Below are 22,718 nucleotides of genomic sequence, written 5' to 3' on the forward strand. Positions count from 1 at the left end.
TCCCTTAAACTGTCTGCATCTGTTTACTAACCCATAAAATCAGAACGATGATAGTAGTATCCCATAGGCACAGGACTTAAATACGAAAATCCAGGTGAAGGAGGTAGACCAGTGCCTAACACATAGTAAGCACCTGACAACTGTTACTTAACATTGCTGTTTCATCAGAGCCCTGTAAATAAAAACAAGGTAGCATGAATGAAAGATTAGAATCCAGCCTCTTTTTTTCAAACCAAACAGCTTTTCCTTAGTCGAGCCCTCTCCATCCCTTGTTTAAGTGGTGGCGGCCACCTCATAGCTGGCCTCCCAGCCAGCAGTCCCTCCCAATTCCGATTCACTGTCGTCAGTCAGATTTGTCTTCCTAAAAATAATGTTGACATTTGTGGTTCAGGATATGATGAACTGGTCTTCCTGATGAAAACAACTGTAAAAGCTAATGTATGAAACAGCCGTGTGAGAGAACCGGAAGCGCCCACTTCGGGCAGGACTTGGGAGAACAGGGCAGGGGGGAGGGGGTCCCACACACACCACAGGTCCTCCCTGAGGGCCTTTTCCAATTCACCAAATGGGGGAAACAGCCCCCCGAGAAAGGCAGGAATCTTACTGGGCCTCTGGTCTGCAAAGTTTTTATTGAGAAATCAGCTGATAGTCTTTGGGGAGCTCCCTTTTGATAACTGCCTTTCTCTTGCTGCTTTTGAGATTGTCTTTAACCTTTGTCATTTTAATCATGACACCTCTTTGGGTTCATCTTATTGGGGACTCTCTGTGCTTCCTGGATTCTATGTCTATTTCCTTCACCAGGTTAGGGAAGTTTTCTGTCATTATTTTTTCAAATAGATTTTCAATTCCTAGCTCTTACTCTTCTCCTTCTGATACCCCATAATATGAATGTTGGTACACTTGATGTTGTCCCAGAGGCCCCTTAAACTATCCTCCTTTTTTTTTCTTTTCAGATTCTTAATCATAGCCATTCTAACAGATGTAAGGCGGTATCTCATTGTGGTTTTGATTTGCATCTCCTTTATAACTAGTGACGTTGAGCCCCCTTTCATCTATCTGTTGGCCATGCATATATCTATCTCCCTTGGAGAATTATCTGTACAGGTCTTCTGCACATTTTTCAATTGGATTTTCTTGCTTTTTTCTCAGATGGGACAATTAAAGTTACATTTTCTACAAACCTAGTGAGAATACTGTTAAAAGACAGATCATTGACATCTTACTGTTACATAGTTTGAACGTCTATAGAAATCATCACACGAAGTAAATTTCTTAAAATTTAAATGTGGAACCATAATCTAAATAAAAAGATAACAAAAAATGCACGCGACACATATGACAAAGATTAAATTCCTTTGTATATAAAGAGCTCTTAAAAATTAATAAATTTTAATAAATTCAGTAGGAAATTAGGCAAAGAACTTGGATAGACAAAACACAGAAAAGAAAAAATATACATCCCAAACATGAAAGACAATGCCTGTCATAAGAGAATTAAACATTAAAACAATAATGAGATATTATTTGCAACTCATCAGATTGGCAGAAATCAAAAAGTTTGGTGATACCTTATCAAAGAATGGGCATTTTCATGTACTGTTGAGAATATAATTTGGCAAAAATCTATTTGGAGGATGGTATCTATCAAATTTTAAAATGTTTAAATTAAAATTCGTCTATCTTTGGACCCAACTATTTCACTTGTAAGAATTCTACCAATATACTCACATGCATCCTCCGCAATAAGTCATAAGACACTGAGGCTTGAATGGGAAGGAGGCTTTTATTTAGAACCCTTGAAACTTGTTCATATGGATTTTTAAGTATATTGCCCTCTTACAAATATAAATCTTAACTTAAAGGCCATAATTTTCACACATGAAGCATGTTTTGTAGGTATAGTTTTGGTAGATATAGAAGGAAACACTGCATAATTAGGAATTAAAGATACTATGAAACTTAAGAATGTTCACGAGCACATGCCATTCTAGCTTCAATCAGAAAAAATCTTGTCTTGATACAAAAAAACTTCCGTCTTCCAGTTGAGCTGGACATGAACCTGGTAGGAGAATTAGAGTCTTATCTGCAATCCTTTATTGCGCAAGAGACCACTATTTGGTTTAGGAAGAGCCTGACATCTGGAGCGGAAGTCTGGGCACTTCTGCTGGGTGTCTTGGTATCAGAGCTGCTGGGGAAACGCGCTGCGGTCAGGGATGGGCTGGAGCAGGGCTTTGCTTGCGGAGAAGAGAACAGCAAGAGCAGCTTCAGTGAGCACGGGGCGACCGTGGCCAGCAGGCCCCTCCCAGAAGCCCACCCAGGGCAGTTGGCCTGCACACGCCCCTCTCGTTGTATAGCGGGATGCCCCCTCCCCTCCGTCCTCTCTGTGAAGAGGAGATATAGCGGTGGGGTTAGGCAGGTGCCATAGGACCCACATGCTTAAAGCAGAACAAAGAAGTACACACTGAGTGAAACAGAGAGAGACGCTGTCAGACAGGGTGACAAGGCCAGCACAGCCCTGTGAGGACTCCATCTCTTGGTGAAGAAGTATTCCAGGTGCAAGGCCCATTCGCATGCAGCCCAATGGGGGCCAAAAGACAGCAAGCAGGAGGCTGCCTTTCCCAAAAGACGGGTTCTTTCATAGAGAACAAAGAAAATTAAGTAGGTCAGAAATTATAATTTCCCTGAGAGGTTTTATCCATAGGGAAGCAGCGTAATGAAGAGTAAAGATACGAGATTTAGAATTCATGTTTTATTTAGTGTCTATGCTCAGTTGAGTGAGCAATTTATAAATTTAAGTTTTCTGAACTTTTGTTTTCTCATATGTAGTCAGATGAAGCGAATACTACCAGGTTCCAAGTTGTAATACATTAACTGAGGCAACAGGTAAAATTGCTAGCACCTATCCTAGGGTACTGGTATTAAATGCATGCTGACTTACAGGGTCAAACTTATGGGGAAATCTAGATGATACCGCGATGCTTCGAATTTCTTTGTAGGAAGAAAACTAGCAAATAATGTAGTTACCAAACAGTTTTGTTTAATACTTTATTTATCTGAATAACTGAAGAAAAAGCAAATGTTCATTTGTTTTTAAAGAGTTGTACAAAAGGAAAATAATAGGGAAGCTAATAGCTTGTTTGCCAAATTCATTTGCATGTGGGTCCAATTTCATGAAACTTAAAGGAAACTCTAAGTCTTTGGACCCCAGGCTTGAAAAATAGCAGTTGAAATTAATACTGTTCTTGGATCCATGGTTCAAGGAAGTCATTACATTTTCTTTGTTTCTTGATGTTGTAGATTTAACAACATATTAGTAGAAACATTTAACTTCTCATATGAATTAGGCATGAAGACCAACCAGTGCGTATAAACTGAAAATTGAAAACAAATGTTCAGATCTTATAGAACTGTACAACAAACACAAATTTGTTCATTTCAAGAGGGAACAAAAACACAGTATTAATAAAGACTGGTCTTTTGCATCATTCTCAAAAATTCCTCCTCATTTATTTCTCCATCTCCATCACGATCAGCTTCATCAAGCATTTCCTGTAAAACAAAATGTAAAGTTATGAAAAATCTATTAAAATGAATAATGATAGAAATGAATATTCAAATATATACTCAAAACAAAATTTTATTTATTTTATTTTATTACAACTATAGCACCTGGCCTTCCTAGGTGGTCTCCCATCCAAGTACTAACCAAGCCCGAACCTGCTTAGCTTCCGAGATCAGTTAGGATTAGATGTGTTCAGTAGGCACAGCCATAGACAAAATTTTATTTTTAATGTATTTATGAACACAACTAAAGTTAAGACTAAATTATTATATAAATTATAATTATAATCATATATGCAAATTATAGTTATAAAAATAAGTGAAATATACCTGAAGCTCATCATCAGTTAAATTTTCCCCTAGTTCCTTAGCAACTCTCTTGATATTGTTTAATGTTATGCTTCCGGTATCGTCATCATCGAATAATTTGAAAGCCTTCAATATTTCTTCCTTTTCATCTTTTTCACTCTTTAAAAACAAAAACAACTGAATGTCTTTAGTCTTTCATTTATTTCTTCTATCAAGCTGGGGCGTAGAGCGACAATGTGCCGTTAGCTGAGCTCTGACTTTACTTACTGCTCTGACTTCTAAAATTATGCCAGTGCACTCACATCTGCCCTCAAGGTATTCAAACTCAGGGTTTAGCAAGCGGGAGAGGCACAGGGTGGTGAAGAGGGTGTATTTCGTATTGACCCCAGCAACTGAGACCCATTACAAAGACGAAGCTCCAAGAGAGCAAGGACGTTGCCTCAGTGGAGCCTGACCAAAACAGGCCCTCAATCAGTAAGTGTTTGCAGAATTCCAGGCTTCAAAATTCTCTCTATCCAGTCACATATCCTGTTACTTCCTAACAAAACCTTTTCTCTGCACTCTACAGTCTTCATCACTATCTCGATGATGTCTTTAATCTTGCTATTCTTATGTCTGAACCCCAGCCATTGTTAGAAACCTAGGTCCAGTTCTTTATCTATGAAACCTCTGAGTGCTCCAGCCAAAACATGTAGAAGGCTACTGCTTATATTTCTTTGAAAAACAGAATCATCGCTATACCATTTTTACACTCATTATGGCGAAAAAGTCATCAAAACTAATGGTGCCAGTTCCTCCTTTGTCGATTTCAGCTATCAATTTTTTGATTTCTTCTTTCTTTGGTTCAAATCCCAAGGCCCGCATTGCAACCTAAAATGGAAAGCAAATAAATTATAATATGCCACTATCTCATTCCTAGCTTTTAAATTGCCTATTAATTACTGGATTCTTTTTTTTGCTATGGACTACTGTGCCATAGGACATGTCACTGTCACACCCTAGGCTTTGGCCTAGGGTGAATGAAACAAGAATAAAATGCTTAACAAGATATTGTTCTGTCAGTGTGGAGCAGGTGCCTGCACTGAAGGGACTTTATATCAAGGTTTCAGAAGGCCCCTATTAAAGATTTAAATATTGCATTAAGTTAATGATATGGGTTTTTCAAAATGTTTTAGAATTAAAAGTAATTTCAGAACCTTCAATTCTTTCACATCTATGGTTCCAGACCCATCAACATCAAATAAATCAAAGGCCTCTTTAATTTCTTGTTTTTGGGTTTCATTCAATTCGACTTTCGTTGCTCTTTTCTTCCATTGGTCTGAACTTGTGCGGCAGTTGGATGCCTGTAATAAATACACATGTGGGTGAAAGATAAACTATGTAACTGGAAAAGTTACCAGAATAATTGATGATGAACTAATAAGCATATTCAAATATCTGCTTCTCTAATATATAATGAAACTCACCAATTCGCCCCTTTTCCTCGGCTAATATTTGTGCCTTTAGATATTGATATCTTGGTGGAAAGCCTGGTTCTTTTTTACCAGTAGGTTTCCCTTCAAATGTGTGCCTTTTGAGAGGGAGAAGAGGCAAAGGCGTGCTAGAACTGTTGATGTATGTCAGAATTATGTCTCAATGTCTCATCAAAATTTATTACGTGGGAGATGCTTGATTGGAACATATACCCTTTCCCACCTTCTAGCCTACTTTTCTATGTTGTAGAGGCTGAAAAGCGAGAACACAAAAACAAAAACAAAAACCTACATTTTCCAGGTGAAAAACTACTCCAGGGATCTGGGTAAAAGTTGGACCAGTTATCAGTATCCCCAGGGAAGGTAGAGGTCATCGTCCTGCTCTTTGCCATTTTCTGCAGGCAAGCGAGGTCACAAAATCGCTCCTGGGGCTCTTCTGCAGCCTCGTGTTGGTATGGCGTCCCCGACTTGGGGGTAGGAAGCAGTGGGGACAGAGATGGCAAGAGGCCCAGCGTTCCTGTGTCCGCAGCTGCCAGATTCACGCGTGCTCAGAGCTGGTAGTGGCAGTGGCCGGTCCTTGATCCCTGGACTGCAGGTGCACCGGGGTGGCAGCCTTCCCAATCCCCATCTTCCCAACTCGTCGTAGAGCTCGTAGGTCCCCCGGCCAGTCCGTTTTTCAGAATTCAAGACATCTTTCCTAGAGACCAGGCCCTCCAACGTGATTTAGCATCTTATTCTTTGGATTCAATTCTTTTCTGGCTAAAGAGCTGTTTCTGTTACCAACAGGGAACCTATTGCAGACTGTTAGTGTTAACGGTTGATGGGTTGATGAGGGAAAAAATGAAGGGACAACCGCTCTTCTGTCCCTAGAGCCACGGACAATGCGCTTCTCTCTGACGACCGAAGGAGAATTATTAATGACACTCGAGGATCACGAAAAAGGAATTTCGGGAACTAAACAAAATTCCTCCCTTGCTCCAGAGAGAAGCTTCAGCCCAGTCCCTGCCCCAGCAGGAGGACAGAGTTTCACACTCACCATGTCGCCCACCGGCGCCCTCAGCCGGGAGCCGCAGTCCTCACCCGCCGGCCGCGCAGCCCAACTGCAGCCTCACGGCAACCAAGCCGTTGCTAAGGGCGCTCTCGCGGTCCTCTTGCAGCCCCGCCCACCCCATGATGATCGACAGTCATTTTGCCCAATGGTCAATAAAGAAGGCCCTTAAGGCCCGCCTTCTCTCTACTCTCCACCAATAGCATGACGCTTTGCTTTTTCACTCTGCCGTTGAGCGGAACTTTCCGCCGCGTTTCTTAGCGACCAGACCCAGCCGCGGGGCCCGCCCACCCCCCTTCGCACATGCGCAGACTGCGGGCGGGAGGGGGCGTCTCCGCCCGCGCGCCTTGGCGTCACGGTGTCCCTGAGCGCCGGCTTGACAGTGGACCGCCGGGGCTGGAGCCCAGAGCGAGGTGAGCGGCGCGGTGCTTCCGGCGAGGCCAGGTCTGTGGGGCAGGCGCGGGGAGCCCTCGGCGTCCCCGACCGCGTCGGCCCGGGGGAGGGTGGGAGCCCGGGCCTGGCGGCGGGGTGCAGCTGCGCGCCCGCGTCCCGCGCGGCTCCCGGAGGCGGACGGACGGCGCCGCGCGACGCTCCTCGGCCGCCACAGCCGGCGCCCGGGGCCCGGCCGCCCGGGGGCGGAGCGCTGCTCTGGGGGGCGCGGCGCCGCGGCGCTTGGGGTGCGCTCGACGCCTCACGGCGCAGGACGGAGCGCCCCAGGTGTGGCCGTCTGTGCTCGCGGGCGGGCCCGGGCCCCGCCGCCGCCACACCTGTGCCCCGCCGCCCCTCTGGCCGGCCGCACGGCGCCCGCCCGGCCCGCCGGCGCGCTCGCTGCCGCGCGCTCTGTGCAGCAAGGCCGGCCCCGGTCCAGGGAGCCCGGCCTGCTGCTTCCGCCCGGGCCCGCTGCGCTCGGGGCCGCTCGAGCGGGGCCGGGGCCCGAGGGGGCCTCTGGCTTCCCGGCAGGAAGGGGCCATAGTCTTAAAACTTATTCAGCGCTTCGTGCACGTCCTGTCGCGTCCCAGCACTATGGAGAGTTTGGAAGGAACTAAGTATGGCGATGAGTCGCAGCAAGGACCCCGCGGGGTAGTGGGGGGACCAGCGCAGACCAAAACACTTTAATTGAGGCGCTAAGCGCTTGAGTGCATGTGCGTGGAACGCGCCTCGGGAGCACGGGAAGGGGCGCGCGAGAAGGCTGTCTCAGAAACGTGGCATTTGCCTTGGGTCCTAAAAGACATAGGTTCGCCAAGGTGAAAAAAGTGTGGGGTATTTAAGTCAGAGGGTAGCACATGCAAAAATGGAAATAAACGTATGTTCGAGTGTAGCAGCATCATGGGGCTTATAAGTTAGATCGAGGTCAGATTATGGGACACCAATGTAGAACTAGAGAGTAAACACTTTTTTTCTAAGGTAAATAGATGTTTTTTAGGCAATGGGGTGATCTTACTAGGTTTGTGCTTTTCAAAGGTAATTGACAACCATGTGAAGGAGGAACCGTTTTGGAAGCAATTAAAGGGCCTCAACTAAGGCGGTGCCAGGCGGGACTCCGTCAGCTCCACAGGTAATGCAAACTTACATGTATGGTGGAGGAGGAGTGACAGTGGCATCTGTGAAGCCTTGTGTCAGTTGTGTACTTAAATTTAAGACAACAAATATGATGGGAACCATTTATTCATTCACTCGTCAAATACTGAGATCCTGACGCGTGTCAGTGTTCTCAATATGTGGGCTAACTCAGTATCTAAACTTGCTCTCCTGTGAACTGCATTCTAACAGGGGGAGATAGCCAATAAGCAATAAATAAACTGTGTTCTGTGTTATAAGGTGGCAGGTGTTATGGGGAGAAAGAAAATAGAGCAGATAAAGGGAACCCAGAGTGTAGAGGGAAAAGGGGAGTCTGCGGTTTTAAATAAGGTGCTAGAGACAGGCCTCACTGAAAGGGGGGGCGTTCGAGTAAATCCTTAAAGGCAGTGAGGCAGTAGTCGCCTTGAGGAAGAGAATGGGGCTTCTAGAAAAGGGGACAACTGGAACAGCAATGCCGAGGCAGCGAGCCGTGCCAACGGCCCGGGAACAGCAGGGAGCCGGGGCAGGGTGGTGGGGCAGAGTCGGAGGGGGCGAGGGGGCCGGGTGGAGGAGAGCAGGCTATCGGGACATAGCGGGGAGCTTGGCTTTCACGCCGAGGGGAATGGGAATGCTTTGCAAGATTCTGAGCAGAGAAGGGGAAAGGTCTCAGTTAATGTTTAAAAGGGACTCCTGTGTCAGAGAAGAGAGTAAAAACTTTGTTTTCCAGTTTTAGGTTTTTAGGCAGTGGAGTGATCCGACTAGACCGTTGTATTAGGAATAGCCAGGAGATAAGCAAATGGTTGGTTTTGATTATGGAAAAAAAGCTATTTCTAAACCTAGCACCTTGGACAAGACTAGACAGGCTCTTGGGGAAAGAAAGCTGCTTCTGACATCAGCATCCCAGTGAAGTAGTCTGACTCTGCTGCCTTTCTGCCACCTGTTAGAAAGTTAAAGAAACACTACGCTGACAAGTAAAGTCGTTAGGGTTCCCAGTAAGGAAATGGGAGCTGTTTGTGGGGAACGCCAGTGCCGACATGGGGCAGAACAAGAGTCAGACTGAACTCAGGGCCAAGAAAAGTTGCCACAGGCACTTTTCATCTTCGAAATTGCCTACTTCTCCATCCTCTTGCCTGTCTTTGCCTTTTCATATTCAACCTCCTTGAAGACGAGGGGTCCTTGTTTGAGTTTTTGCTTTATGTTAACCATAGCAGGTTGTAATCTGTTCAAAATAATAATTTAGAAGCTCTTCCAAGCTTAGGAATGCAAAGACTTTTTTCTGATTACTATTGAAACTTGGAATAGATTCTTCAAATGCTGAAACATATCTCTTGGGTATTTTGTTATCAATTTTATGTGACTTTATCTTGTAGATTAGTTTTGTTTAAATAATTTCATGCCTCTTCTGGGAAACCTATTTTTATATAAATTAAATCAGACCAAGTTTGAAATAGCCCACGACTTTTTCCTTTTGCTCTAAATTATTTATGACTTTTCCATTTGTATAGTAACATCTTGTGATTTAAACATAGGACAGAAAAGAAACCATACACAGAGACTCTGACACTTTGTAAAAAATGAGCACATCTATATTAAGGTTATGAACAGGCTTGAAAGAATGTAGAAAGGCTTAGAAGTGGGAAACTCAGTGGAAGATTCTACAGAAAAGAGGGTGGATTACCGTGGTCCTGGCAGAGGGCAGCCAGAGGCAGTATTGTGGAGTAGTGAATAACCTGGGACTTTGGCATTCGATGAGTCTGGCTTTTAGTTCTTAGTGTTTTACTTCCTATTGGTTAACTCATCCTCTGCATCATTGGAGTAGGTTATTTACAATATCTACCTCATGCCGAGGACTGCATTACATAATGCATGCAAGTGCCTCATACTTAAGCTCTCAAAACATGTTAGAAAATAAAAACAAAAGCAGAAGGTCAGTCTTGTCTTTTCAGATTTGTCTTATCAACATATTATTCTGGAGTAACTGGATATCCAAGAGGGAAAAACAACTCATACCTCACAGCATTTGCAGAAGTCAGGTTAAGATGAGTTATAACCATAAATGTAAAAGCTAAAACAAAAAGAACAAAGTTGGGGGAGTCATACTTCCTGACTTCAGAACTTACTGCAAAGAAGCTACAGTAATCAAACACAGTGTGGGCCTGGCTTGAGGATGGGCATATAGGCCAATGAAATGGAAGTAAGAGTTCAGAAATAAACCCATGTATCTCTTGCCGATCGATTTCTGACAAAGCTGCCAACACCATTCAGTGGGGGATAGTCTCTTCAACAAATGGTGCTGGGACAATTCGATATCCAAATGCAAAAAAAAAAAAAAAAAAAGATGAAGTTGCTCTTGAACTTCCCTTTAAATAACATTTTTGTCCTTTTAACACTTTAATCAATAACCAAGTCTATCCCCTCACCTTCACCCCTCTTCCACAGAGCTCACGTAGGTATCTATAGAAGATTCTGACCTGGCCTCTCTGCCTCCAGTCTGGCACTCATCAGTTGTCTAAGTGGTAATTTACCACATTGTTTGCAGAGAGGGACTATATCCAAAACGCACATAATAATAGTGATAGTGGTACTATCAGTAGTATTATACGAGGCCTCAGAAAGCACTATGTGCCAGACGTTGCTCTTAGCACTATGCTCGTTACTCCTTGTAATAATCTTGTGAAGTAGATTCTGTTATTATCCTCACTTTTCTGATTTGGGTACACGGCCAAATAGTTAACTAAGTTGCCGAAGGCCATACAGCTGCTAAGCAGTAGAGCCAGGTTCAAATGCTGACCTCTAGGTTCGGAGTGCACGCTCTCAACCACCCCTTCCAGCTCCTTCTTCATCTTTCTTCCCTGAAACACCTCGGCGCCTCCCACGCAGGACCCGGTTGGGCCCGGCACGTGGTGCCCTGCGGGTCCAGCCCCGTTTCTCTTCTAGAGCTTCGCCTCCTACTGTTCGCACTTTCTCTACCGTCGCATGAAACGAAACTGCTCGGTTCACCCCAGTGCCTGGTGTTTCTGCACATGTAGGTGCTTTTACTACCGCTTCTTTCACCTTGCTGATTCTTTCAGATTATTGCTCAGGACTCATTTCTGGAGACAGTGCCCATCGCCTGCATGGTCCTCTTTCCCCGAGGGATGGGGCGTTTCTCCAACAGCCAGTCCTTTGTCACTGATGTCATCAGGACACTATCGTTTCACTGACCACACTGAATGGAAACTACATGCCAGAAACCCCTCAAAGGCAAGGACCGCATCTTATTTTTCCCGTAAAAGCACTGATAACCATGAGTTACACTCAACAAAGTTCTAAGTTTTTATTTTGTTTGCAGAAGACGATTCACGGTGATGGCTTGCAGGATCATAAACGAGAGAAGGCATGTGGGACTGCAGCAACTTTCATCGCTTGCAGAAACGGGGAGAACTTTCCTGGGCCCCGTAAAAGCATCCAAATTTGTTGTAGATGAAGAGCGTCATGACAGTGTGTTAGTCAGTTCGACAGTAAGGCTTCTGGAAAGTTTGGATTTATCCAGCGCGGTGGGGCAGCTTCTCCACGAAGCCGTGCGGGCGCAGAGTAACACGCACGGAACTGGGGCCAGCACTCTCTTGTTCCTCGTCGGGGCCTGGAGCAGCGCTGCTGAAGAGTGTCTCCACCTGGGCGTCCCCACTTCGTTGATAGTGTCTGTAATGTCAGAAGGCTTGGACTCTTGCATCGAAGCGGTCAGGTCCCTTCAGTTGCCTGTCCACAATGTGTTCGACCGTGTGGACAACACAGAGACATTTTCTGGACTTGAATCATCGAGTGGCCGTTTGTGTCCTTTTCTGCAAATCCCTTCAGATGCCGGTTTGATACAGAAAGCGCATGAGCTCCGAGAGGTCGCCTCTCAGTCAGGGACCGCCGACAGTCTCTCTGGGAGGCCTGTTAAAACGGCGGAACTTTTTAGAACTCAGGCTAAGGCTGAAGCAGTTAAAAACCCATCACCGACCCCTCAGACTCCGAGAAGCGGTCTGCGCACAGATGCCCGCTGCGGACAGTCGGTGCTGGCCCACAGCAGGCACTTCACTAAGATGGATCGAAACGAGGGGCCGAGCCAACCGAGCGGGTTTCCAGAACGACACGGCGCGGCCGCTCGGCCGGCTTGCGGCTGCGACGACCTGGCGGCGCTGGAGGCGGGTCTGAGCCACGGTGATCGCGGCAGCATGGGGCTCGTCGGAGAGGCCCTGCGGCTGCAGCGCCAGCCGGCGAGCCTGTCGCATCAGGGCGGCCGCTCGCCCGCGCTCGCGTTCGACATCTCACGGGTCTGCACCTGCTGCCTCCCAGGTTTACCCGAAGCTTTCTCTTGTGTCCACCCGGGATACGTCACTGCCGTGCCAGTGTCCAGGGTCGCTCTGCTCCAGGAATTACAGAATCAGCCCCTCCGGGTGGTTCTCGTTGAGGGCGACCTCACCAAGAGTTACCGCCACCTGGGGTTTAATAAGTCTGCAAATATCACAACGGAAAGCACGGAGGTCCAACAAGACAGCTCAGGAGACCTGTGGACACGTCGCGTAGTGCAGGTGTTGATCGAGTTCGACGTGCGCCTCGTCCTGGCACGAGGAGCTGTGTCCGAGCACCTGGTTGAGCAATGCACACACGCGAAGCGGCTGGTGATCGGGCAGGTGAGTGGCGCCGTGATACAGGCCTTCGCCGAGGCTTCCGGGGCGGTGCAGGTGACCTACGTTACACAAGTGACGGAAGACTGCGTGGGCAGTGGCGTCTGTGTGGCCTGCTGGAGAAGCGTCCCCTCAGGTGGAGATGGGGCCGGCCGAGTGGCAGTCATGTTGGAAACAGAAGGAATTCATCTGGTCACGGTGGTGCTCACGGGCCCAGTCGCTGCACAGATGCAAAGCAAAGAAGATCGGTTCTGGACCTGTGCCTACCGTCTGCACTGCGCTCTCAAGGAGCGAAAGGTCCTTCTTGGAGGGGGCACAGCGGAACTGCTGTGTCTCAGCCATCTTCACAGTCTCGCGGGGCGCCCCCTGAATGGCGGCAGCCTCGTCTGCTCGGGAGGGCTTCCTCACGCGTCCTCTTGGCTGGCCTCAGCGCGGGCGCTCTACAGACCGACTGTGCTGAAGTGCCTGGCAGGCGGCTGGCTCAGGTACCTCTCAGCTCTCATGTGCAACGCTGCCGGTTCCGCGTCGGAATTTGAAGCCCGCGCGTTCATTCAGCGCCACCTGCAGAAGGCCGCGGACTCGGGCTCGCCTTCCTCCTACATCTTCAGTGAATACGATAAACTAAATAGTGGAATTGTTAATTTAGACATTTCAAACAAACCGGACCAGATGCCAAGAGTTTACGACGTTGTTACGCCAAAGATTGAGGCGTGGCGCCGAGCTTTGGATTTGGTGCTGCTGGTTCTTCAGACGGACAGTGAAATCATCACTGGACGTGGACACACGCAGATAAAACCACAGGAGGCAGAGGGCCTTTTGTTTTTGTAGTGTGATTGGCTGCGTCTTTGGGAAATAATCTTTGGTAACATAGCATGCTAGTAAGTTTTCTCAGGGCCAAGTCCCAATGCCTAGAATGCTAGCGAGCTGTCACCAGGAATGAGGATTGATGTCTGTCACAACCGTGCAGGGTGGGGGCTTCGCGGGTCCTCCTGTTACTGTTCTGTGGGATGCTACGCACGCAGGAGACACTTCGGCCAGAGACAAAGGACTTTTATCCACAGTAAACACAGCAGCCAGCACTTCAAGTTGGTTTGTGTCGGTCGCTCGTCCGTGCGAGTCCCACAAGAGCACCACAGAGGGCCGGTGAGGGCAGCCTGCGCACCTCATGGGTTGTGGCACGGGAGAGAAACTGTACTTGGCAAGCAGGGTTCCGAACTTTGAGTTTGTCAGCCACTCTGACTGGTAGATTCCGCCACAGTCAGATAGATAATGGCCCGTCAGGACCTTTGGGACAGGCTTCGAACCACCAGAACGTCATCTGTACGGTAGCCCCGCTTATCCGCGGGAGATGAGACCCCCAGTGAACGCCTGAGACCACGGATGGTACCGAGCCCTGTGTGTGCTTTTCCCTTAAAGCAGCTGCGGTCAGAATAGAGGGGGGAGGAGGTGTGAGGGGTGTAGAGGGACAGGCCCCCTCGTGCCGGTAAGCGACGCTTTGCGTTTACTTTCGGCTTTGATCAGCTGCCTGACTTGTGCTCAACATACCTGTCTCTTCAGTCTGCGCAAGGTTCTCCTTCCTCGTTTCTGACAGCCTTGTTTCAGCTCTGCGGACCCCTTGACTTAGTAGCCATAGTTGAGTTTCTTCTCCGCTGGGGCCCTGGTGCCATCTTGTCATTAGGTAACACCCTCCTTCGCAACCCCGGGCGACTGAGCCCCACCACGACACCGGGCGAGCGGCCCGTTGGTCCCAGCTCTCTCTGCTCAGCCCCAAACTCTCCTTCGTAGGCAGGACAGTGGGGGCCCCGTCCCTCTTCCCTTCCTCCTATTTGAGTGAAAGCATTTGCTGTTGGATCTCAGGGACTCCTTTATCTCTTAACCCAGCCCATTTGGGGCCCTCGTCTTTTTCAGAAAACTGTGGCTCTGTCAGCCTAAACTACCAAGAACTGCGCAGAATCTGAGGTTTCACCCTGTCCTCGAGCGAGCAGGGTAGCCTGTTCACGTCTCATGGGATACTGGCAGGAGGTATGAAATGCCTGGGTCAGAGACATAGCAGCCAGAGCTCCAGGTTGGTTTGCGTTTGTCCCCTGTGCTCCCAAGTCCCACAGGGGTGACAGAGCCCAGCTTATGTCTGCACACACGGCAGGTTGGGTTACCGGACAGGAGCACTGAGCTTGGGCGAGTCACAACTTTTATCGTCAGCGGGCGTAAGCCTTTTGTCACGTTTTCGTCCAAGCCCGCTCCCAGCAACACATCCCTGAGAGCCGGCTGGACCAAGAGCGCGCAGTGCCCGGCAGGAGCGTGCGGGCGTGCGCGGAGCCCATGCGGGCCCCCTTCCCAGCGAAGTCCACTGCTGCTGACAGCTGCGCATCATGAGGACTGAGCATGTGTGAGGCTTTGGGAATCGGATGTTAGAAGAGCTCTGGGAAAGTAATGTAGCAATAAATTGCCTACCATGTTCTAGGCACTCTTCTAAATTTTTTACGTATTGTATTAATTTGCTAGGTTTGCCATAATGAAGTACCACACACTGAATGGCTTATACAACAAAAATTTACATTCTCTCAATCCCGGGCAGGGGGCGGGGGTGGGGGGGTAGTCAGATCAGGTCATTGGCAGAGTTGGTTTCTTCTGAGGCTTCTCGCCTTGACTTGCTGATGTCTGTCTTCTTCCTGTGTCTGTTCATCTTCCCTCTGTACCTGTCTGTGTCCAAATTTCTTCTCGTAAGGACACCAGTCGTATTAGATTAGGACCCTCCCTAACAACCTCGTTTAACTTGTTACCCCTTTAAAAATCCCGTCTCTGAGTACGGCCACTTTCTGAGGTACTGGGAGTTAGGACGTCAATGTATAAATTTTGGGGGAGACACAGTTTAGCCCATAACACTTATACTATTTCAATCTTTGCAATATCTGTTTTCTCTATAGGTCAGGAAATGAGCGTAGTAACGTTAAGAAGCTTGCCCAGGATCTCACAGAAGGCAGTAGGGCTAGAATTTTAGGTAAGATTTTATTTGGTTCCAAAGTCTGTGTTTCTAAGCTTTAATTGTAATATGAAGTGGGTTTTTCCCCCCATAAAGTAACAACAACAAAATAAGAAAACGATGGTTTATTTATAGAGCTAAGATATATGTATTAGAAAATGCAATTTGATTATCCTCATGCTTGGGTAAAAGGATATTGTCTTTGGTTTCATGGCTATCTTAAATATGATTACATGAAAACCTTGCACAGATAGTCATTGCAGTTAAATATACTGTCTTAGTTCAAAGTCAGAATAACAACATCGAGTGTTGAACTGTTTTTAAAAATAAAGTGTATTATTTTACTTGGGTAGATATTGACAGTTTTACTCTCCTGTATACTATTAAAATTTAGTTTTTGTTAAAGTATTATAAAGATTACAAGCACTGCCAATATTAACAGATGCTCAGCTCACTATGCAATAGATCTTTTTTGTGAAGTTCATGTTTGCAAGGTTAGTACTATTAAATATTTAGTAAAGTATTGTAATAAATACTTTGAGGCCAGAAGTCTTCTTCTAATACAGATTTTTGTTAAGTCACATCACAGGAGAATCAACTTGGCTCAGTTCTCAATTCCAGCTCTACCGACTTCTAACCGTGAGACCGTGGGCAAGTTTCTTAACCTTACTAAGCTCTTTTCCTCATCTGTAAAGTGCAGAAAATGTCGCAGATATTGAAATAGTATGTGTTATGGGCTGAACTGTTTTTCCCCCAAATTTATATACATTGATGTATGAATATTGTTTTCTCAAATATAAATATAGAATTAGCGTCTTGGTTTACAGAGGAATCCTCTGCGAGTTTGGTTAGTATGGGTTCCGTTCCCTGATGGAGATCACCTCCCGTTACCCTGGCCAGCATCTGCGGGCATGCAAAGTCGGGATCGTAAAACCCCTGCCATCTGGCACTGCCACCCTGAGGGACCCCGGACCTCTGCGATCCCCACTGCTTCCGCCTCAGTAAATAGAGCCACTTAGACTGGGACAAGGGCGTGAACCAGCGAGCCAAGAACTGCCGTGAACATACACGAGTGATTAATGGCTTTGGAAAGTTCCAGAGGTTAACAGTGAGACTTTTTAAAAACTGTACTTCAGTGACATTTTGAAATACTTTTCAATGAGCCATTCTTAAAAATCTAGTTTCTTTCTTTTTAAATGAGTTTTTGCCTGTGACCACTTCGCAATATGTTTTTATGAAGCTTTTTAGACAGTGTGGGTCTTTATTTAGAGCAGAAAATGTATTAACTATTTTAGGTGACTCCTGGGATAACAAAAGGCCCTTGTGCAGGCGCAGGCGTGCCCGTTCGCGTGAGCCACGGCGCCTCCCTTCCCGGCTCCTGGACTTGTACGAGCTCTTGCTTTGCACCTGGCTGTATCGCTGATCAGTTTATTGTATGTTCTGGCACCTTCATTCTCCCTAAATGCTTTCATTTATCTCCTCAGAGCCAGGCGCCATTGTTTCCACCTTTTTATCTTGACTATGGCTTGCCTTTTCCTCTTCCCCATTACACTTCCATGCGGGGTTTTTTTTTTTTTTTTTTTTTTAACACATTCGTCTTTTAATTCTTTCCATTACTCTTCAAGAACATTCGTAGTGGAAACTCTTAGTCTCTTTCCCCCAATGCCACACCAAGGTAGCCATTATCAATATTTGGGGTACGGTTTGCTAAAGCCTGTTCTGTGTGTGTGGATGTAGATACGTTTCTTACAATCCATGAGAGGGACCATACTAAACATAATGCCATATAATCTACTACTTTTAAGTAATATATTAAAAAGTTTCCCCAATATCATTACATAAATTTCAGTAGAACAGTTTCAATGGCCTTGCGTCATTCCAGCATAATAACCTACCACGATTTAACTCATTTTCTGTTAAGCATTTAGTTCAGTCCCAAATTGGGTACTATTATAAACAAGGCTATAAAAAGTGTATTTGTGGCTGAATCTTTCCTCTAATTCATGATTATATCCTTTGGATAAATTCTTAGAGATGCATATTGAGTCAACAGATGTGTGGACATTTTAGCTTTTCTTATATATTTTTACCAAATTCTTCTGGAAGGCTCTGAAAATTAAAAGTATCATTTTCGCAGCCATTCTCAACACTGAATATTATTATTACAATTTTGTTTGACTAATTTGGGTGAAAATGCAATCTCATATTAACAAAACTTTATTAAAGAGGAAAAACGGACAGCAATTTTTCTTTATATTTTTTAATGTTTTAAAATGTCTATATTTTCTTTTAATTTTCTTCCTTTGGTGTTATACAGGAAAGGCGTTCATAAGCCCAAGATTATACTGCAATCTCCTGTATAGATTTCTAGCAGTTTTATGTGCTTATTCATCTTTCACGTTTAAATATTTAGTCTAGCTGGAATTCACTTTAGTAGACGACATAAGACTCTAAAAGAACTTTTTTCCAAACGGTTACCAGTTGTCCCGACATCATGCTAGAGTTTTCGTTGCCCACTCAGACCTTCCTTAGCAGTGAAGAGGAAATACCAAAAGAAAAAGAGATGCCGTGTTCTCAGTCGCTAAGGAACATTTCCATGCCTTTCTAATTGCAGATTCATACCACTCAGTGTTCTATCATTCTTTTCTGCTCCTGTAGCACCATATTCAACTGAGAAAAGAGCGTAGAAGAAACTCATCACACTAACAGTAAGGAGAACGGAGCAGCATCCCTTTGTACGCGTCTTGCTGTACCATACTGAGAGCTACTGTCCCAAAAAAGTGTTTTAAAACACACTTTTGTTTCATAAGGGTCATCGGAACTTTACTCTCAAAAACCTAAAAGATTTCTTCTTTTTTTTGACCTGTAGGTGGCAAACTTCCACTCTTAATGCTCTTAAAAACTTGACCTGGTTTATAATCCACTAAATGAAAGGTGAAATTATTTTAGTGTGGGTTAGCATGAATATAAGGACAGGAAAAGTAAAAGATAGTTCTTTTTTTATTATCGTAGGCTTTGAGATGGCCAGAATCCCAAATCTGCTATTGACTTGCTGTAATTTGGGAAGGTGATCCAGGTGTTCTTGGCCTCTGTTATCTTACCTTTAAATCATAAAGACTAATGAAGTCGTCCCTGTCATGCTTTCCAGCTCTGACTTTTGTGATTCCTGTTACCAGTTTAATCTCTGACAGATTGTGAGTGATAGGGAAACTCATTTGAAAGGGAGAAAACATGTTAAAAAGTGTTTCTTAAAACATTACAGTGAGAAGACTTTAAAATTGATTATGGAAACTTTAATACATGATGTTTATGACATTGGAGGTTCAAAATTGGCCAATTATAGATTCAAACTATTATAATAACTTATTTTATTGCCAACCAGAAGTAATATAGTAGAGAATGAAATTATCCAATGATATGAAAGAATTAATTTATATCTATTGGCACCGCAGCCATATCAGTAGTTTACAGTGGGTTCAAAAGTAGAATATAAACTATAAACGGGCAAGATACCAAAATATAAAATATAAAATCTGAAGAAACCAGAATAACATATGTATGTGTCTCTCTTGTGGATGGGTGATAAGTTAGTGGACATTAAAAAAGAGAAGCGATTAAACACAGGATACATTTTCCCACACTACGAGATAAAAATGTTTTTGAATGACAGAACTAAATGTGATACACTATTAAAAGTTTACTGTTTTAAAATATGTAAATACGTATAATCTAGGCAGCATCTCCTTCAACTCAAGTAAACCTGACCCAAATCTTAGATTCAAAATCCTTCTGAGGGTTTTATTGTGCCCCACCAAACACATACACACGCACAACCTTCTCCAATAATGCAGTACACGGCAAAGCAACTTTATAGTCGCATTACAGACTCGTTAAAGGATCTGAGAGATAAAGCTCAGTGTTGGCGAGCATGTGGGGGAGCAATCAGTTCAACTGTAAATTGTTAATACTATTCTAAAAAAATGGAAGCAAACCAAATGTCCCATACTGGGGCGTATTTGGACAAACACGATATATTAATGTGATGGAATGAGTACCGTGCTACTTTTAAAAATGCCGAGTGCACATATTACTCCGACACATGCACACGTTTTTAAATAGTGAGAAAAAGCAGAACTCAAGGTAATGTTAACTTTATGGCAATGGGAACCCAGACAAATCTAACTCGAATGCTTATTCATAAAGTTATAATTTTTAGAAATGACAATAATTCTAACTAGTACTTATAATTATTCTGTCTTATGTTTTGTCTCTATACACACTAAGACCAATTGTTCAAGCCTAGTCAAGTTGATTTTAATAATTTAAACTATATCCAAATGTTTTTTTTCCTTTTAGAACTGCTTTAAGTCAAATTTTTCTAATGCACTAATTGAATCTAGGAATAAATTAGGTATCTTTAAAAGTGTATTACTATGTGACATTCGGCACTGCTCAAAGCTATCAAGGTTATAGAAAACAAGTAAAGTCTAAGAAATAGTTACAGCCAAGAAGACTGTAAAGAGACATGAGACTAAAAGTAACATGGTGTCCTGGGTGGATTCTGGAACAGAAAAGGGACATTAGGTCAAAAACGAGGACATCAGAATAAAATATGGACTCCAGTTAATAAACACATATCAATATTGCCTTATTTGGGTGTACCATACTACTATAGGATGTAAGTAACAAGGGAAACGATGTGGAGGGGGGAATGTGGGAATTCTCTGAACTATTTTCACAATTTTTCTGTACAACTAAACAATTCTGAAATTAAAATTTTATTTGTAAAAAATAGTGTATTCAGATAACAGTAACACCATCTAATGTGTTGAACTAACGTACTAAATAACCAAACCTCGTTTTCTGTTCGTGTCCACCTGGCAAGGTGAAGAATTCCCGGGTCGCGTCCGCGGTCGGGCAGAAGATCAGGAGAACACTTCGGAAACGGAAGCTACGCTTCAGTGGCGAGGAGGGCGCCTTGTTCAGGGCCGAGGCTGGCGGAGCAAAGGGGCCGGTCGGAATTCACTCCAAGGGCGCCAGGCCGACTCCGGCTTCTACCAGGACGTTCGTCCTTATCAACGTGCAGAGTCCTAACCATCATACTCCACCGCGTAGTGAAGTCTCCTTCAGGCTGCTCTGAGGTTTCCTTCTCTGAATTTTTTTCCTTTTCCATTTTGTTTGCTATTTTTCTTGGCAATTGCATTTTAAAAAATTTCCAGTGTGTTTATCTGGTAATGTGAAGAAGATTCTTTGTACACTGTCCATTACGAATGAAAGGCAAATTGGGAGTTTCACAGTTTGTTGACAGTATTGCGACTGGTTTGATGTCTAAAAAAAGGAGGCTGGTTTCCTGTCACCCTCGGGGAGGAGGTGGGAAAGGCTGCTTCCTGGCAGGTTCCGCCCCGACTGACAGCGCCCGGGAAGGCGCGGGCAGGCGTGTGTCCTCCCCTCATCGCTCTCGCTGAATGTGCTTTAAAATCATTTCTCTTTAACGTAGTACAAATGTTTTACGTTAGCGCGTGCGTTTCCTTGGTGAAGAGCAGTACAAACTCCTGTCGACGAAGCCGTTCATTTTCTTAGGAGTAACTATTGGTGCCCTGCAGCATCTCTCAAACCGCCTTAGAAGAAGCACGTGGGCCGCTTGACAAATGCGGACTCCCAGCCCCGCCTCAGGTCACTGTTCTCTTAGCAGTTGTTTGTCGTAGCTCTGAACTCCGGCTACACAAGAGAGTCATCTGGAGGACCTTTAAAACTGCCGGGGCTCCAAGCTACTGCTTCCACACCCCCAGGCTGCCATTTATCTGTCTGGGATGAGCACGCATCATCAGTGTTCGACTCCACCTGGATGCCACTCGTGTGTAGGCAGCATCGAAATCACCGGTCTTGTGTGTGGAACCAAAATTAATTAGAAAAGCCTGTACTTTACTCCTTAGGCCCTGTTCAAAAAATGTTGGCTACCGAACATGCGGCGGTCACATGACTCTTACAAGCACGAGGCTGAGCGGGAGAAGCCAGAAACAGAAGAGGACAGACATAGCGACGGGCCTGACCCCGAGTACGTACAGGTCTTGGGTGGGGGGTGGGGGACGGGAGAAAATGGTCCGGGTGAGATCAAGCTGATGGTCGCCCAGCACAGAGGGCGGTGTGGCGGAAGCCGTGGGAGCGCACGCTGCGAAGCAGAGAATTTTATGTGGTGCGGAGGGTGTCTCAGCTTTTAAAAGGCCACTGAGACAGAGAAGATGCGGTTTAACCATTTTTGCGAATTCTAGAAACATAGACTCCCCAGCGTTAGAAGCCGGGTCAGCATGTAGCCTTGCGATGATGGCAGGGTTCTTGTTCCCTGACCTGGATGGCGGTCCCAGGGCCGCATTCGTTGTTGAGCTTGATATTTATGGTCTGTGCTTCAGGAAAACTAAGTTGTCAAGAGAAGATTAAAAGATGTTCAGGCTCCTGCACTTGAGAATACAGGAAAGACTCTGTCTTAACCTATAATAAAAGCAGGTCTGATGAGACATAAAGGTGACGTTTGACAGTAGAGGTCGGGTACTATTGGGATTGTTTACCAAAGATGCCTGTAGAATCTGCCCTTGGGACCCACCGAAGACTAGCTTGGCTGTAAAATCAGGTCTATTTTGAGATGATATCTTGTAGTAACTGGCCAGATAATATTTTGAGACTCAATCCAGTTCTTTGAGTCTACATTTAATTTATATTTACTTTTTATTCTAGGACATAAAAAGACAAAAGAAAAACTAAGAGAATCTCAGATTCTTGTATCAGGATTCTTGCCAGAGAGAATTAGCTAATATATATATTATTTTAGTTATGGCAAACCTTATTATAATCTGTTGCACCAGTCATCAAAATGAGTTTCCTAAGCTCTATTTAATTTCCTTTGATATCGTTGCCAGTACTTTTTTACCAATTGCCGTCAATAGGCTGGCCGTCGTGGACGCCTTCCCTTATCCCCTTGCTTACTGCTTTTCTAGGCCCCATGAATTGAGTCGTTTCCCACTTTCTTTCTTCACAGGCTCCAGAGTTTCATCCCTTTATTACTTTTTTTATATTTCTGTGGCTCTACTCATATTTTTAAGACCTTTGGTTTCCAGAAATGACTACAGTTTTGTGAGGTTCTGGAA

At 45.1% G+C, this 22,718-nt stretch overlaps 2 protein-coding genes across 14 annotated transcripts in view; one reads left to right on the forward strand and one right to left on the reverse strand.

Moving 5' to 3' along the window:
* Window positions 1-2,734: 2,734 nt before the first annotated feature.
* Window positions 2,735-6,467, reverse strand: LOC107518503 (centrin-4). The gene is made up of 5 exons (XM_036233474.1): window positions 6,379-6,467; window positions 5,067-5,213; window positions 4,612-4,740; window positions 3,892-4,029; window positions 2,735-3,549 (listed from the first exon to the last, which is right to left on the reverse strand). The coding sequence occupies exons 1-5, from the start codon at window positions 6,379-6,381 to the stop codon at window positions 3,460-3,462; spliced, it is 507 nt and encodes a 168-aa protein (XP_036089367.1). The 5' UTR covers window positions 6,382-6,467; the 3' UTR covers window positions 2,735-3,459.
* Window positions 6,468-6,704: 237 nt separating this feature from the next.
* Window positions 6,705-22,718, forward strand: part of BBS12 (Bardet-Biedl syndrome 12) — a 79,757-nt gene continuing 63,743 nt past the window's right edge. For 8 of the 13 annotated variants that reach the window (XM_036233460.1, XM_036233464.1, XM_036233459.1 and 5 more), the window contains exons 1-4: window positions 6,705-6,803; window positions 7,852-7,945; window positions 11,019-11,190; window positions 11,279-21,634. In XM_036233460.1, the coding sequence (XP_036089353.1) occupies window positions 11,171-11,190; window positions 11,279-13,427 (2,169 nt within the window). In that variant the 5' untranslated portion in view covers window positions 6,705-6,803; window positions 7,852-7,945; window positions 11,019-11,170 and the 3' untranslated portion in view covers window positions 13,428-21,634. Of the gene's footprint in view, window positions 6,835-7,851; window positions 7,946-11,018; window positions 11,191-11,278; window positions 21,635-22,718 lie in introns of all 13 variants that reach the window. The other 5 variants (XM_036233467.1, XM_036233470.1, XM_036233469.1 and 2 more) reach the window with 5 other exon arrangements.

This window comes from Rousettus aegyptiacus, unplaced genomic scaffold, assembly GCF_014176215.1.
Source record: "Rousettus aegyptiacus isolate mRouAeg1 unplaced genomic scaffold, mRouAeg1.p scaffold_m13_p_16, whole genome shotgun sequence".
Classification (NCBI taxonomy): domain Eukaryota; kingdom Metazoa; phylum Chordata; class Mammalia; order Chiroptera; family Pteropodidae; genus Rousettus; species Rousettus aegyptiacus.